The sequence below is a fragment of the Trachemys scripta genome, chromosome 3 (assembly GCF_013100865.1).
Source record: "Trachemys scripta elegans isolate TJP31775 chromosome 3, CAS_Tse_1.0, whole genome shotgun sequence".
Lineage (NCBI taxonomy): Eukaryota > Metazoa > Chordata > Testudines > Emydidae > Trachemys > Trachemys scripta.
This window is the reverse complement of record NC_048300.1, coordinates 10,989,769-11,007,353: the sequence shown is the minus strand read 5'-3', so window position 1 is coordinate 11,007,353 and position 17,585 is coordinate 10,989,769. Positions and strand designations below refer to the sequence as shown.

The window sequence follows — 17,585 nt, the reverse complement described above, 5'->3', positions numbered from 1 at the left end:
TTTGAAAGCAACAAAAGGAAAGAGAAGAACACAATTCTAGATAGCTTTTTTTTTTCCCCTCCAGAGGCTCTAGGTGAGAGCAATCAAGTCCCAGGGCCAATTCTGACTCCCACTGAAGTCCAATGAGGGTTGGATCAAGCCATTCTGAAAGCAATTGAGTCACTGGAATGACCTAGCCGATAACATTCACATCAATGCTGCTGATGAATTAGAGCCTTGGGCACTAGCAGCACACTCAGCAATGCCTCTGAAGCAGAAGTTGTGGCAGACTTTGAAGATAAGTGGCAGGGGAAGTATGAGAGACCACTGTATTACAGTAGAGGCGTAACTCTGCTCTTATTGGGGCTGCATGGGTGCAAAATTTTGCCCCTGAATGTCCAATAGATAAGAGCTTTTTTCATAATGTTACAAAGGAGGCATGGGCCAATAAATCAGTTCCTGTATAGGAAGCAAATTACCACTAGGGACCAAATACCCCCTGTTCCATTCCTTTGTAACTGTCTTATTGTCTGTGTTTTGAGTTAATATATTGAATGACTGAGTTTTAAATAACACTTTACAAAGGGTAGGTCCACTTGACAGCTACATCATAGATGGCTGATCCTACAAATTCAGACTGACTCTCCCCAAGCAGAATGAGTAACTTCCACTCACTTCAATCTGAGTTACTTCTATCCTATCCTACGTGGGAGAATTGAGCCCCTGGGCTTTACTGTGGCCTGTGATTCAGTCCCTTTCAGGCACAGACTGCAGTTAATAAACACATGGGAGGAGATTATATTACTTTGGTCTAAAGCCTTCAGCTGATGCATACTAAGGAGAAATAGTATGCTGCAGGCAATGAACTGTATTATTAGCACTACTAAAGTAGAGGTATTATAAAGTACAGCATGCTTTGCATAATCACATGAAAAGCCAGGCAGGGCTCATTGCTGCTTTCATCACGAAGAAGCTGGCCATCATTTAAAAGAGTACATAGATGCTGCCAGGATTGCTAAAATCAAGACAGGCTACTGGACGCCTTTAAAAGTCCAACGGGGTTGCATAGGGTGTAAGTGAAGGCAGACTCTAGCCCCATTGTAGTTGGGTTTAGTAATTTAATGGACATTGTCAGGCTAACAGCGTGTGATGTGCCTGTAATGAACTCTTCTGCTGAGTTATGCAGAGCTGATTACACTCAATGATCAGCGGAACATCTTTGTCAGGAAGGCCTCTGTGTTAGCTTTCCATTTCTTTAAACAGTTGGGAGCCAATTCTGCCTGAACTCGTGTGGCTATGCAAAGTCTCAAAAGCAAGGGTAGAACTGGTGTATTGTTGCATCTTAAGGGGCATGCCACAGAGTAGTGAAGATCTGTCCACGGCAAGGTAGACAATTGGCCTGCATGTGTGGAAGCGAGGGGAGGAGCAAGGGCAAAGCCACTTGGTATGTGACTGTGCAGATCCACTGGCCAAAACTCCCCCGTAAGGAGCTGCAGGGGGAGCAACACTTCAGTACTAGCTGCCGAGTGACACGCTAGGCAGTAATCACACAGCTGCCCTACCTATCAAGGTCATACTGGTGTTGTATGAAGCTTGTGACTTCCCCTTCCTTTTGTGAGCTGGGGTGAAGGGGAAAAGTGCCAGGAATGTTCATTGATGGGGGGGGGGTTAATGGAGCCTACACCGTGCACACTAGTTGCTTATCCCCTCCCCCAGGGACTGAATTGTGAAGCCTTCGCAACTGTAGATGTACAGAAATCCTAAATTAATGAGAATTTTGCCACTGCCTTCAATGGAAGCCAGACAAGACCCTCAATGGGCCTGATCCAAAATCCATTGAACTGAATGAGAAAACTCTCATGGATTTGAGTAGACTTTAGATTAGGCCCTGGCATCTCAAAACTAACTGGTAACAATTCTGCTTGTTTCTGATATGTAAAGAGAGCTGAAGCTGAGTTCTGGTACCATTACTGCCCTAAAGCAATGCTGAAACTTCTTAGAACTATCTTTAAACACCACCTTTAACCACCTTTAACTTTCAGAATGTCGCTGGCTATTAGTCCCTTACATCTTGTGTGTGTGTGTGTGTGTGTGTGTGTGTGCGCGCGCAGTGTACATATATCGGTCTTAAAATCATGGTGGTGAATGTTATTCACAGGCCCTGGTCCAGGAAAGCAAGCACACACTGAAGTCATGGATCAGGGTCTTTTTATTCACTGAGTTTTTTGCTCAACTTTACCACTAGCACCAAGAAAATGAGATTGAGATATAAAGATCACTTTAAAAAAAAAAAAGCCTGATTATTACAGCAGCATCTAGGATCCCCACTGACAGACCAAAAAGCTACTGTGCAAAGTGCTGTACAAACACACAAATCCTGCAGAACTTCATTTGCACGAGGAATCTTTTTTTTTTTTTTTTTTTTTTGGAGAATCCCTCCAATCCCTCGTCTTCCTGCCTCTGCAATCTAGAATGGTGGGGTTTTCTTGTTTTTGTTTGTTGGCTTTTCTCTTAAGCTAAAGTAAGCATTGTATCTATTGAATGGCTTTGTTTTATGAAAAACACTATGCTGGTGAATCAAATGTTTCCTGTTTATCAGTACACATCAACCCAAGTATCATTTGGCTGCACAGACCACTATTATACTGTTTGATTTATGCAACATTGTTGTCTGAAATTGCTGATGCTGTGCTAAATTTCCTTGTTTTGCAAGTGATGGAATAATAAGTAACCTTGTGGTGGGCGGGAGGAGAACAAGAGTTCTAGAGGGAAACAAACCAAGCACTGTTATCTGCAGCCCTGGGATTTTCATTATTTCTGAACACAGAACTGATTCTGACAGCTTGGTACTCCTCCAGCGTGCCATATGCAAAGGGCTGCTCCCTCCATGGGGCAAACAGCATGTCACACCTGTTCCCCTCTCTGTTCTCCCTCTACCCACCTCCTGCCCACAGGAGTTTAGCAGCTGGATCTGTGTAATTAGGGATTCCCTAGGCGAGCCCTAACCTCATCCCCAAAACCTCTTTCCATGCTGGTGGGAATGGAATCCCACGAGACTCTGCCCCAGTTCAGTCACCTGCTCCACTTCCATTGTCTGTCAGACCTTCTGTGCCCATGGGTGGTGGAATTAATGGGATTTGCTCTTCAGATATTCCGTTTACTTGTACACATTCCCATTCTCCAACAAGTAGCTTCAAACCATCCTCCCCCCCCCCATCTTTTTTTTTTTTTTAATTTTAAGCAACCTAGCAGAAGGGCAACTAAAATGATTAGGGGTTTGGAACAGGTCCCATCTGAGGAGAGATTAAAGAGGCTAGGACTTTTCAGCTTGGAAAAGAGGACACTAAGAGGGGATATGATACAGGTATATAAAATCATGAGTGGAGAAAGTGAATAAGGAAAAGTTATTTACTTGTTCCCATAATATAAGAACTAGGGGCCACCAAATGAAATTAATGGGCAGCAAGTTTAAAACAAATAAAAGGGCATTCTTCTTCACACAGCGCACAGTCAACCTGTGGAACTCCTTGCCTGAGGAGGTTGTGAAGGCTAGGACAGTAAAAGGGTTTAAAAGAGAACTAGATAAATTCATGGAGGTTAAGTCCATTAATGGCTATTAGCCAGGATGGGTAAGGAATGGTGTCCCTAGCCTCTGTTTGTCAGAGGGTGGAGATGGATGGCAGGAGAGAGATCACTTGATCATTACCCGTTAGGTTCATTCCCTCTGGGGCACCTGGCATTGGTCACTGTCGGCAGACAGGATGCTGGGCTGGATGGACCCTTGGTCTGACCCAGTACGGCCATTCTTATGTTCTTAATAATATTCCCTATTTCCCCTCCTCTAAGTGACACACACAGCCTGAGGCCTGGGTTGGACAAATTAAGTTCTGCACTAGCAGTAGGTTTAAGGTGCAGTGTCTCACAATCCTGAGGAGCCAAAAACAAGCTTCAAACCATTGGAAAAAGCAGATTGCCAGCTTCCTAGAAGACATACATTTCCTTCTAGCCCTGAAGAGACCTGAAATCAACTAGTTTTAGGTGGAAAGGAGCTATTTTAGTTCACCTTCAACACTGTACACCTGGCTGTGAGCACTGTACAGAGGAACTGTGCTAAGTCAGTTGTTAGGTTTTACAGGAGAGCTGTGACAAATAGTCCCAATAACACTTAGTAAAACTCAGTAAAATGGAATAGCTCTTCTGTGACATCATGGCATATAGAGAACAGGCTAGTACTATAGAGTTTTTATCGCCACTGGTTTGAAATGCCTCACATTGAGTAATGCAGCCCTCCTAAACGTTTGCTTGTAAAATCGCACTCCATCAGAGGTCTAGAATACAGTGGTGAAATGTCCTGACATATCTATATACAGTATAGATTTTGTTTTTTTAGATATGTGTGTTTTAATTACATATCTTCCCCAACAGTTCTTTGTTCACCACCAGTTCGTGATGGTTTTAAATGAACTTTTGCCTCCAGACTGGTAGCAATGAAAGATCACGTGAGGGATGCTACAGTGACCCCTCCCAAAGCACAGAATTGGCCGAGCAGACTGGTTGCTTGAACAAGGTCTGGGCTCTGTTCCCAGCTCTGTCACTCACCTGCTGCGTCACTTCCCCTCTGTGCTGCTGTTGCCCCGACCTTGATCCTTTCTCCTGTTTGTTATCTGAACTGTAACACTCCAGGACAAGCAGTGTCTCACTGTGTTTGTATAAGGTCTTGCACAATGCAGCCTTCATCTTAGTGGGGATTGTAGGCACTGCTGTCCTCCTTAAATATTAGGAAGCATGATCTGGTGATTAGGCCGTTAAGCCTAGGACTTGGGAGACTTGGGTTCCATTCGCTGCTCTGCCACAGACTTTGAGACCTGGAACAAATCACTTAGCTTCTTTGTGCCTCTGTTCCCCATCTGTAAAATGGGAATAACCACACTACCCTACCTCCTGGAGAGGGTTGGGGCTAAACACATTTAAAGATTGTGAAATGCTCACCCAATAGGGTGATGAGGAGGGGGAATTGTTTCTTGATGCCACATATGGCGATTAGTTAGACCCTGAGCAAGAGCCAGCCAGCCAAGTACATGAGAGAGAAGATGCTCAATGCTACCTCCAGCACTGGCCCACCCTATCCAGCATCCCAGCTCTAGTTGGGGCCATTTCTGATGTTTCAGGGAGGGTGGGAAATCCCCAGCATAGCATCCTCTCAAATCTGAAATATATGATACCCACCTGTAATTTTGGGCCCTAAAAACTCTTTATATTGGGTCCACTTCACTTACTAACCATCACCTGCAATCATTTGGTATTGGTGGCTTGATAGGAAAACGTTCTTTAAAGAACTACATATTCTCTTCTTCCCCAAGAAATCGATGTGATGGTAGTAGAGGTGAAAGAATACATACATTTAAAAACACAAATGGGATGATAAAAAAAATGCTGTCCCCTCAATGCACTAATTCTCAAGTGCTGGGTTGGAACTTGGTTAGCTCAGTTGACCAGCAAGGGGTAAGAATCACACTAAGAATTTTTTTTTTTTTTAAATCAGGGCCATATGTTTTCTGCAATAATCTGTGCTTCAAGGAGGGACAGTAACACTAACAGCAACTATGATATTTTGTATCATTCACATAAACCATGTTGTGAAAGAAACCGGCACAAAAGAAGAGCATTCGGGCTTCACTGTGCAGATGATCATTGCTGAAGCCTGAATCCCTTCCATAGGGGGAGTCTGAATTGAATTCTCTGAATCAAGGGATACTTGCCTGTCAGAGTCCTGAGGTCTAGCTACTGTGTTTAGAATATGGCCATCATGCAGGCTGCTACCAGTCTAGAATTAGAGGCCACTCAAGAGGTAAGTGAAGCTTTCGACTTCTAGAATGACCGCCCTCTGTTTATGGTGGGGGGAGTTTTCCATTAAAGACAAGGTTTCTATTTTATTTATTCAGGTCTTTCTTATACTGCACTCATCTCCCAGGTATCTGCCGTTCTCCCCAGGCTGGCACTCCATTGTCATGGGCAAGCATGTTTGAGGCCTTCCTTTGACACACGTTGACATAGTTGGATCTGAATTCTTTCAAGGCAAAAGACAGTAAAAGACCCTTCATCTTGGCCAGAGATTTCTGAGGCAAAAGCGCAAGTAGTTCCTATTAAAGATATGAAGAGCGCAACCTCTCTGAAGTGCAATATTTCCTCCCCATCAAAAAAATAAGGGTTCTCAAACTACGGGAGAGGATATTACCTGTCTTTGCACACTGCTTTACAGAGTTTCCTCCGAAGATATGTTTGTAGGCTTGGCAGGAGTAGATTTTTTGAGGTGGGGGGTTACTGTAGATCGGAGCAGGCAACCTATGGCACACGTGCCAAAGGCGGCACGCAAGCTGATTTTCAGTGGCACTCACACTGCCCGGGTCCTGGCCACCAGTCCAGGGGGCTCTGCATTTTAATTTAATTTTAAAAGAAGCTTCTTAAACATTTTAAAAACCTTATTTATTTTACATACATAGTTTAGTTCTATATTATAGACTTATAGAAAGAGACTTTCTAAAAACGTTAAAATGTATGACTTAAATCAGAGTGAATAAATGAAGACTCAGCACACCGCTTCTGAAAGGTTGCTGACCCCTGCTATAGATGTTTGGTTTTTTGAGTATTTTCCAATTATAGATTTAAATTTTCAGTTGTGCAAAATTATGGGAGGGAGGGAAACAATTATTGATGATGCTGAGATTCAAAAAGTTAAAGCATTATAATAATTAAAACACAAATTGTCAACACCACATCAAAATATGCTACATACATATCCTTAAATCAAACTAAGTTCTCAAGCAGCATTTTTCTCACTTGGCCCACCTGTACATTTCTTTTATCAATGCAAATATTTTTTCCTCTGTTTGTGCGCATTTGATAAATGTCTATTTCACCAATAGAAATCAAATCCTTCCAAGCCTACGTATGCTCAACCCAAAAGGCCCCAGGTACCTTCCTCTAGACATTCTCTGCAAAATTATAATTGCACCAACTCCCAGGATTCCCAGGAGGGAATACAGTTAGCTTGGTCAACCATAAAGATGCCTCCCAGGGATGTACTGACATTTTGACAGTTTCCCTGAAAATGTCATAGCTGTATTAACTCTGGATTTGGTTCTTCAGCAGCTACTTTTGGCATGTATAAATCAATTTTTTCCTGGTAACCATCTCATCTGTTCAAAGCTGAGAGCTTTGTCTTGCCAACGCTCCTCATTTTATTTTGTTTTGGTTTTTTGTTTTTGTTTTTGTTTGTGTTTTCTTTTTTGCAGGCCCAAAGTGTCCCTTTGCCTCATTCCAGAAAAATCTAATTGTACCGTTCAAGTAGAACATGCCGTTCCAAAATTCGGGAAAATGTTAGGCACAGCAAGATGTCTTGTAATTGACTGACTGAATGCTTCTTCTGAGGGACCATTCTAGGTGAAAAAGTAAATCTGCCTCCATGTGAATTTTAATCCATGGCCTTTGTTTTAAGGTGTCATTGAGGCAGTCTGGGATGCAGACACCTGTCCACTGGATTGAGACCAAAAGTTGTTTCATATAGGTCATTGAATAAACATCAACTGATGAGAGTTTTCGATGGCTACTGATTTTAGTAGGACTGTACATTTTCATCTCTGGTAAATTTCCCATTACTAACATCCAGTCCAGTTCTTGTTAACTTTGTGTCATGTCATGTTGCTTGTTCTTGCAGTTTTTTGATGGCTACAGAAGCCTCCTAGAAAGAGCTGTCACTGCAGTAAGGTGAAAGATCTGGATTTCTCCAAAAAGCTTACTTTCATCAAAACTTACTTACATCAATACCAACCAGTCAAATCAAGGATGAGCAAGACCTATTAGTCAGAATGACAAATGGTGATGTAAAAATCCAAAATGTAGGTGACACATCTCATTTAGCCCTAAAATATTTGCATGCAGTGTCTCTAAGACTTTTTGAGATTCAGTGAGCACTGAATGGCCTAATGGGAAGGATTAAGTGAACAGTATTTTATAATAATTCAGTGTTCTTCACAAAAGATTGTGGGAAGTTTTTTTGGATTAGTTGGATGAAAGAGTGAGCTCTAGTAAACACTTCGGGAAGAACCATTATATTGCTTGACAATATATAGTAAAGAAAGGACAATTGACTTTCCAATGCTCTTACAGATCAATAGAGACAAATATCCAAGTAGTAATAACATAGTGTAAGCACCAGCACTTCACTGTAGAGTTTACAAATGTCTTTCTTCCAGGCATACTTTAGTAGGTACACTCTGTCATGCTGCACAACAACCTGCAATTAAGCTGATCAACCTGTACAAAGGTTTAAAATATTTCTGTTACTATCACCACATTTGTTAGGGTTAATGTCTAATACTTTGGGTGGGGCTAATTTTTTAAAATATCGATTAAATGTGCAGCTACTTGCTCCAAAGCCCTTCACCTGGAATGCAAATAAACTTGTGTGTATAGCAACCCTACAATAACTAATACAGACTGCCGCACTTTCTTAGAAAGCGTGTCTATTCATTTCTGATTCCTTAGGAAGCATGACTATTAATCACTGATTATCAATAGTAACCTATAAAAGTTGTCTTAATGGAAAGTGTACTCCAAAAATGGGTGGAGAAAAGAGAACAGATCCTTGATAGCCAACATAATACAGTCCATCCTAAAAAGTGAAAAATGAAGGTAATCCTTTTCCAGGAAGGCTGAGATTACCTTTATGTATGAGTAGTATTACTGCATATATCTTAATGTGTGTATGTATTATGTTATAGCCCAGATCATCAAAAGATTTTTTGGCAACCTCACCAGGTTCGGACTATTGTCACAGAAGTGGTGTTAACTGTGTGCTGATATTCTGGTTGGCCATAGCACCCACTTCAACATTTGAGAAGACTGTTTATTCATGGCAGGAGAATAATCTGCATTATTGTTGTTTGCTTATCATGGTGCCAGAAAGCTGCAGCTGAGATTGGCTCCCCATTGTTCTAGGTCTTGTACAAATATCTAGTCCCTGTACCAAAAAATTTACTGTCTAAATAGATGAATAAAGGTGGGGGAGTAGGGGGAAGAAGTAGTATCATTCCCATTTCACAAATGGGGGAACTGAGGCATAAAGACTAAATGACTCGCCCAAGTTCACATTAGGGAGTTTGTGGCAGAGCCAGGAACTAAACCAGCATCTCTTTTGGTTCCTGTCTCTTACCTCTTACCCCTAACTCTTCCACATCCTGCTTGTTAAGGATGCATAGACACATGGCACGCATGTCTTCAAACATATGCTGTGCTCCTGGAGTCCCTCTGTGGGTGGTCGGAGAGCCAGACTCAAGCTCCAACTTACCCATTTTGCTTGTGGCTTTACTTGCAGGCACCCTCCACTATTAGGTGAAGGGGGCGGGGACTCTTCTCACTAAGAGAAATTATAAATATAACCGATGTAATGTGCAGAATGTTTGAATTAAATATACACTGAACTGTTATTTGCAACCTGCCTGGTCATTGGCACACTTGTAATGCTATCTTTGTCTCTATCCACCAGCAAGTGAGGTGTAGGTGAAATGGATTTAGGTGGATTAAAATGAAAGCTTTAATTTTTAAAGGTATCCTAAATCCATAGTGCCATATTCTCTGCTGATGTAAATTGGTGTTGATCCACTAAGTTCAATGGGCCAATGTCAGCTTCCTCCAGCTGAAGATCTGTCCCTTAATGCGGAGAAGATGGCAGCTGATAGATCAAAGTGCAGTGCTTCTTTCCAAATAATTTGTCTGCTCTCTTGACAGACTTATGATTTCATATCTGTGCAACTATTATGCTATAATTGCTTCAATTATGAAAATGTTGACAATTTTTAATATTCAGAAGTAAAATGTCTTTCAGTTCTCTGGCTTTGGTATTCCCTTCAGGCATTCCAACCATATCATATCTTCTTTCCCTGATAAATCCCCATCTTTATTCTTGACAGTGTTGCATCTTCCTAACGTAGCCTGAACTTTTCTCCTAATTCAAAACATTCAAATAAATGGAGACCACTCTCTGCTCCTGTAATGTATTTTTATAATGTAATATAATATAGCAGTAAGCAAAACATCCTGGGCTTATTTTCAGAAATAACTGGTGATTTTGGTGTGTCCACATTTCAGGTACTCACCTTCTCATGATTGGGTGGAGGATGCTCAGTACTGCCTTTAAAATCAAGCTTATTTTTAGATGTCTGAAATTGGGCACTCAAAATCACTATTCCTATCTGAAAATCCTGGATACTATTTATTTAAAAAAAAATTAGAAACCAAATATTTAAATTTCATTAGTATGTAGAGCATCTTGACCATCAATAAAAGACAGGGAACCTGCAGGTAACTTAATATATATATTTCAAGATAATAGAGTGCCTACAATATGTTCATTTAAACTACTTCTGATGGCTCAGTTCAAAATTACGGTGCATTAAAATCCACTGAATGCCACAAGGCTTCTAAATTAGGAAAAACTTGTCAAACAACATGTGGAAATGGGCTCTTGTGCAGGAGGAGTTTGCAGTGAGAAGAATGAGTATTGTTCCCCGGAGTAAATAAATCCCAGTTTGGTAATTCCGTACCAGCTTTTACTATTTCTCTCCAAGCACTTGTTGTCTTTTGGTTTTTTTATTTGTTCCATTGTGCATCTCTATTAGATATTGCTCATGGGACAGCTATCAAGAAACACCCTGCTGTGCTGTGGTGTGGCGAATGAAGGCATTTTCAACCATAAACAAGGTATTTTGTGGTTTAACACAATGACAATGACAAGTCTCCCATGGCTTGTAATTGTTTAAATGTATCTTACTTGTATTGCTTAGAGATGCAGTGTCTTTGAGAAACTGACCAATTTGACAAAAGCTTTAAATGATCAGGCTGCTACAGGGTAGATTAGAAGGTGGTTTTTATGAAGCATGTCGCATGCTTATTTGGTGTGGTCTGTGAATCAGTCTGTTTATATCTTTTTTCCTAAGTCTCTCTTTCAAAAGAGACTTAGATTCCTAAGTCCTATTGACTGTCATTAGAGTTAGGCACTTACCTGTATGGGACTTAAGCTCTTAGTCAGTTAGGCACTTTAAAAAGTATGGGGGTGAAATTTAATTGAGTTAAATTCAAGAGTAAGGCTTGAGAAACTTTTTATCCTCATGGATGAATGTTTACTCACCTGTGGGATTATTTGCATGCATAGAAGATCGCTAGCATGACAAAATTCTGTAATATTGCAATATATTGGCTGGCTGAATTCATTATTTGCCTTTGATTTTTATTTATTTATTTATTTATTTTTGGCTGCTGGATGGTTATTTTGTGATTCTCAGTCTGATTAATTGCTAGGGTGCCTAGAATTTTTTGTAAGGAGTGTGTTATTTGTTGCCTAAATTGCAATGATTGACTAATGGATAGCAGTACAGGAAACCGTATTATAAAGATGAAGGAATAGCAGGGCATTCGCTGCCTATAGTATAATTAAGAATGCACTCAAATAGCAATTGAGAGAAACAATATTAATGAGGTCTAAAACCATTGTCTACAAAGAAGTAACAAGATCTGCCTCTAGGTAACAAATGAACACTTGGGACCTACATTCATAATATTTGTTTAGATGCTTTACTGGCTTAGAGAGTGTGTGTGCGCCTGGTTCCCATGCAGATACTTTGGCTGGAGAAGGACCCAAGGGATATACATTCCTTACACACCTGCACTAGGGCTGAGCACAGTAGTAGTCCCTGTGTTTGTGGTGTGTAAGACAAGTGCTACAGTCAGCACTAATCTCCCCGCAACTTGTTCCACACTGGCTAGGCATGGAGGGAAGCAGAATGCTATGTTCTCCAAGGATGGCACGTTGGCTGCATTACCTGGAGCTCTGGGAGGCAGGGTACCTGTTTTTGAGGTGTGAGTCTGCCAGAGCTCCCCCTGAGGTGACGAGTCCCCTCACTCTGCCCCAATATGGGGCAGTGCCTTCAAGTCATATTAGAGCCCCTACTTTCTCTTGTTCAAGTCACAGTTGAGTGATATTGGAATCAGAGGCCACTCTTGACCATGTTGGCTCTAGTAGTCTTGTTTTCCATCTGACAGTTCTATCATGGAAACAGCATAATAGCTTGAGGTTTTGAGTGTTCCATGGGACATTAGTTATGCCTGTGTGCAGCCTCTGAGGTGAGGGGGTGGTATTGCTTCAGAGTCAGGCTGTACAGGCATTACCAAGAGTTTATCTAGAGGCACATCTTTGACCCATGGGTGAAGTCTGAGAATAGGCTTAGCACAGAGGATTTCTGCAGGGCTAAGCGGGGCAGAATTCCCCTCCCCCTTCTCCTCCCCCCAGACAGGATATAGACTACCTCAGTGCAGTTGTTGTTGCAGCCCATGGACCACAGTTGCAGCCCATGGACTATACACACTCGCTCTGTGGCCAGCTTCACCCTGCAGTGGAAGCACAATGGTTCTGTTGCATCCAGGAACATCTGTCACCCAGTGATTCCTGCATCAAGCTTGCATCTTGTGACTGAGTTACAGCATATTGTTTACAAATAAGGATAACATGGGTATTACAGAAAGGGAAATCATTCCTCAGCTTCTCTCTCCTAACCATTAAAGTCACCTCAGTACTATCTGATAGCCCGGGGAATTCAATTCCGTTTCCTTTTAAACTTATCCCTTGTGTGAAAGTTATTTTCAGTTTCTGGTGACTCTTGTAGTCAGATCTGTGACAAGATCAACCAGTGGTTGTTACGTTTGTTAGTCCGCCACTAGGTCCTCTCATCTTGCAAACCTCATCCCTCTTCCTCCTATTATTCGCATTTAAGGCCCTGGAGTTCAGCCTGTTCAGTCTCGCTTTCATCTCAGGCTCCCATTCTGCTCCTGTGGCTTCTCCTATCTCTCTCCGGTAATCCTCTCTGCTGGCTTCTCATACAAGTGCAGCTCTTCTCATCTAGCAGAGGAAGGTAGAACACGATCCAGTGGCTGGAAGCTGGAGCTAGATACATGCAGGCATACATTTTTTAGAATGAGGGTAATTAACCAGCGGAACAATTTACCGAGGGTCATAGTGCAACCATTTTAAAATCAAGATTGGATGCTTTTTTTCTAAAAGGTATGCACGAAGAATTATTTGGGGGGCAGGTGTCTGGCCTTTGCGCTACAGGAGGTCAGATTAGATGATCACAATCTAGTTGACTTTGAATCCATGAATTCCCCTTCTCTGTTAACACTACCAGAGACCCAGGAGATGGAGATACAGAAAACCATACTCATCCAATCTGCTGAAGGGCTGCCTGTCTGTCGGCAGGAGTGCAGAGCTGCAAATCCTGCCCCGTGGCACAGCACACTTGTTCGTTGTTTTTTAACAAAACAAATATCAGACTTTTTTAAAAGGCAGTGGACATGCTTGAATCTACTGCTATTTTGAATACAAGGTTCTTAAGGTCTTCAGGAGAACCTATAATACCTCCATACTGCAGAGGACTGTATCTGCCTTCTAAAATGAGTGACATGTGGGGCCTGATCCAAAGCCCATTGACGTCATAGGGGAATTTTTCCACTGACTTTAGAGGCTTTCATTCAGGCCCCTATGTTTACATGGTCCATCTATTTCCTTTGATTTCCCACACACACACACACACCTGCCCCCCAACACCCAATGTTTGTGGTGATTTTCACTTTAGCTAAAAACTTAGCATTAAATTATAACTTTACAAAAAATTGCATGTGCACAATAGAGAACACGCGTTTGATTAAAAAGAGACGTCAGTTCCAAACAGTGAGGGGAAAATACTGTCAAGGTTGGAGGAAGAAGAAAAACCACAGTGGGTGCAAAACCCAGTACCTATGCAGAACCCTTTTACTGCTATTCTTCCCTGCCCTTATCTCAGCTGCAGAGCTGAGACTCAGTGGATTTCTTTGAAACAAAATTAGCAAACGAAGTTATGTCTACAGTACAGTTTATGCCGGCATAATTTATGTTGCTTGGGTGTGACTAAACCACCCCCGAGTGACATAAATTACGCTGGCATAAGCGCTCGTATGCACAGCACTATGTCGCTGAGTGTGCTTATCCCACCAACATAGCTTCTGCTGCTCTCGGGTGGGTTTTTTTTATGCCAAGAGAGTTCTCGCCCATCGGCAGAGAGCGTCTTCGCCACACACACTATGGCAGTATAGCTGTCTCAGTACAGCTGTGCCACTGCAGCACTGTACGTATAGACATGACCTTAGTTTGACTTGCCTGACAGAACATTGTTTGGGGTTTAACAATAGCAAAACCAGCTCTGTGTGTGTTGCACCAAAATTTACGGTAGCCAAACATGATCCAATTAACTACACTGTATGATTGAATGCAAGATTACTTTTAAACAACAAGTATATATGTCACAGCTGTATGGAGTTGCTCAGTTTAGCCATGATCTCATACTGGCACAGAATAGTGGGTATGACTTTTTGGTTTTTCATCCCTGATTTCAAGGGTCTTTGGTCTGGATGAGCACTCCTGTAACTTTAAGGGTGATTACATATTGGTTACTTGGCCCGTCATTCATTAACGTACAGTAATGTATGTTTTTAATGATAACAAGGAGGACTCCTTGTTGTTTTTGTGGATACAGACTAACACGGCTACCCCTTGATACTTGACACCATGTTTTTAATGATGTAATTCACTCCTGCCTGACAAAGCCCTAGTGATCTGGTTTGGGGCTGGGATCAATAGACTAAAATTGATAGAGCTCTAATAGTGCAGGGCCAGATTGTGGCCTGGGCTGTACATAGGCGCGTGGGGGGAGCACTAGGGCTTTCCCCTCATTGTCTTGCTTGCATAAGGGCTGGACCCAATGGTGTGGGGGGGAGAGCACAGGATCCTGAAGGCACCAAAGATGGCACAGGGAGGAGACAAGCCATGCTGCTTGTCCATACCGCCACTCCAGCTCACCGAGTGGGGATAATCCTGCAAGGGGAGTAGGCTATCCCCGGTTATGGAGTGTAGCAGCTGGTGTGTTGCCACTGCACACTCTGGAGCTCCCAGCGGCATTCTGCCTGCCCAAAGTAGAATCCCGCTCACTGCCAAGAGCTGTCCCTGTCAAGGCACAATTGAGCCCCTAATTAGTTACGGGGGAGATTTTTTTCCAAGGCACTCGGCATTGGCCTAACTCTGCTCCCACTGAAGTCCACAGTAAAGCTCCGTGGCTGCAGAGTTAAGCCAATGCCGAGTGCTTTGGAAATTCCTCTCCATTCTGAATTATTTAAGATTTACTAATTTTTGAGGCCTTGCTGCAAATCCGAATCGATGAGCCTGATTCTCCTTTCATGTGTATCAGCATAATGAGCCGTAACTCCATTTCAGTCAATGCAGTTACACCAGCGTGAGAGGAGAATCAGAGCTTGTATCAATGTCTTAGCTTCGCTTTCAGTGTACTTCCTAGTGATTTATGCTACGATGAATCAATAAGAGGACATTAGCTTCCCCTCGGGATTGAACACTTGCCCTGCATACATTCATCTGAAGCACTAGCTACACCATCTATCCTCACTTGAATTTGATTTGTTGCTCAAGTCATATTCTTTAGTTTATGATCAAGTATTGGAAAAGGGCCCTATTAATCAGAGAACACGAGCGGAAATTGGCAGGCTAATGGCGCACTGTTGCATTGTTTACTGTACAACAGAATGACTGAGGTCACTGTTACGGAAAGCCATTAAGAAATGAAAAGATTATTAAAGGGAAACTGCTAGCATATCAATTGCCTGTTGTAAGCACACATTTCCTTACCTTCACTACTAACAATGCCCTGGATTCTTAAATTATGGTTTTTGTTTTGTTTTTTTAAAGTTTCACTTTTATTTGCTACACAATTCTCCCAGGGTCTGATTGTGTTCCCAAGATGACCATGTGGATCTTCCCACTCCTGATTAGAAAGAGGGCTTGGCGAAATCCAGAGCAGAATCTCCTACTGAGGGCTGTCCAGGAGCCTGGGGGTATGGGTTGGGGGAAGGTTGGTAGGCAGTGGACTGGCCATGGACAGAATGGAAATAAGCATCATCTCCCCCAACATTTCCCCTCTCGCCCAGGCAAGTTCTTGGCAAAACAAACAAAAGGAAGTATTTTTTCACACAATGCACAGTCAACCTGTGGAACTCCTTGCCAGAGGATGATGTGAAGGCCAAGACTATAACAGGGTTCAAAAAAGAACTAGATAAGTACATGGAGGATAGGTCTATCAATGGCTATTAGCCAGGGTGGGCAGGGATGGTGTCCCTAGCCTCTGTTTGCCAGAAGCTGGGAATGGGCGATGGGGGATGGATCACTTGATGGTTACCTGTTCTGTTCATTCCCTCTGAAGCACCTGGCACTGGCCACTGTCAGAAGACAGGATACTGGGCTAGATGGACCTTTGCTCTGACCCAGTATGGCCGTTCTTATGTTCTTAAAACTAACAGTCAAAGGCTGTAGTACACTTTTGGCTGTGGTAAGGATCCACCTTTAATGGGGCCAGGGGGAAAGGCCAGCTAAGGGCAGCCACTGGTTGGCAAAGCACTGGTCGCATAGATGTGTGCAACCAATGAGCGTGTGCAACCAGTCTTGTTGCCAAGGTCACAGCTTGGGTGGAGGCAGTGTGCCTCTGAACAGATGGTCTGATCTCTGATATCCCAGGAGCTAGGGTGGAACCTGTTCTGTGATAGGGCAAACCCCGCCCCCCAGAATGATGGGGAAGACACCTCAGCAGAGATTTCCTCTCTATGAGCCTTCCTGTGGAGGAGTGGGAAACTGGACCCTCAGTTTGAACAATACAAATGAATCAGATCAGCTCTGCTTTCAGGTATTAAGTGAATCAGTGTTTGGGGTCTGTCTTGTGTAGAAATTTAAACTTCCACCTGGGGACTCATAACTGTGGGGACGTTGTTGTTCCTAGGTTGTTGTTTTTTATGACAGCTTGGAGTTGGGATCAAATGGGAGCTGACAGTGTCCCTTTAACCTTATATAAATATGCGTTTAAGCAGTATCTTGTACAGTCCCTTTGTGTAGTGTATAGCCATTCCAGCGTTGAGAGAGATGAATATTCAAAAGTGCACAGAGCTAATTTTCAAACACTAATAGCTAGCCCATTTTAATACTAAAAGGGACTAATGCTGATTACATGGTAATGACCCGCAGGGAGTCATTGGAAAAAATTAAACACTGGTGAACTTAATGTGTTGTGCTCTTAATAATTGAAAATGAGCTCAGTTTTTAATGGCTAAAAAGAAAATGTATTCTGGGGCTGAGATGCAGTAGGAAAAATGCCACTCTAGAGTGAATCTTTACAATCCACCCATGTGTGTTTGAAGAAAATAGGTTTACGTAAGAAATATTGACCTACCCTTCCTGACAATGTAGCTGTACTAACAGTGCTGGCATAACATGGATGATTCTACTGGTTCACTAGGACGAAGCATCTTATTAGTGAATTATTGTAGTGAGAGAAAACTTGGGTTTCTGTAGTTCATACAAGTCTTGCAAAAGTTATTTTTTGGTTTAAAATTATCTCAGTGTATACATAGTAGTAGGCTTCATGCACGTTTATGAGACAGGTGTTTTTGTTTTTTAAATGACTGAGTTC

At 42.3% G+C, this 17,585-nt stretch overlaps 1 protein-coding gene across 9 annotated transcripts in view; it reads left to right on the top strand.

The window, feature by feature from the left end:
* The window catches only part of PAK5 (p21 (RAC1) activated kinase 5), a 177,283-nt gene that overhangs the window by 79,268 nt on the left and 80,430 nt on the right, over positions 1-17,585 (top strand). For 4 of the 9 annotated variants that reach the window (XM_034764115.1, XM_034764111.1, XM_034764117.1 and 1 more), the window contains one exon: positions 10,656-10,737. The exons of 3 other annotated variants lie outside the window; for them this stretch is intronic. In XM_034764115.1, coding sequence (XP_034620006.1) covers positions 10,711-10,737 — 27 coding nt within the window. In that variant the 5' untranslated portion in view covers positions 10,656-10,710. Of the gene's footprint in view, positions 1-7,698; positions 7,875-10,655; positions 10,738-17,585 lie in introns of those variants that run through there. 2 more of the 9 variants (XM_034764116.1, XM_034764110.1) reach the window with 1 other exon arrangement.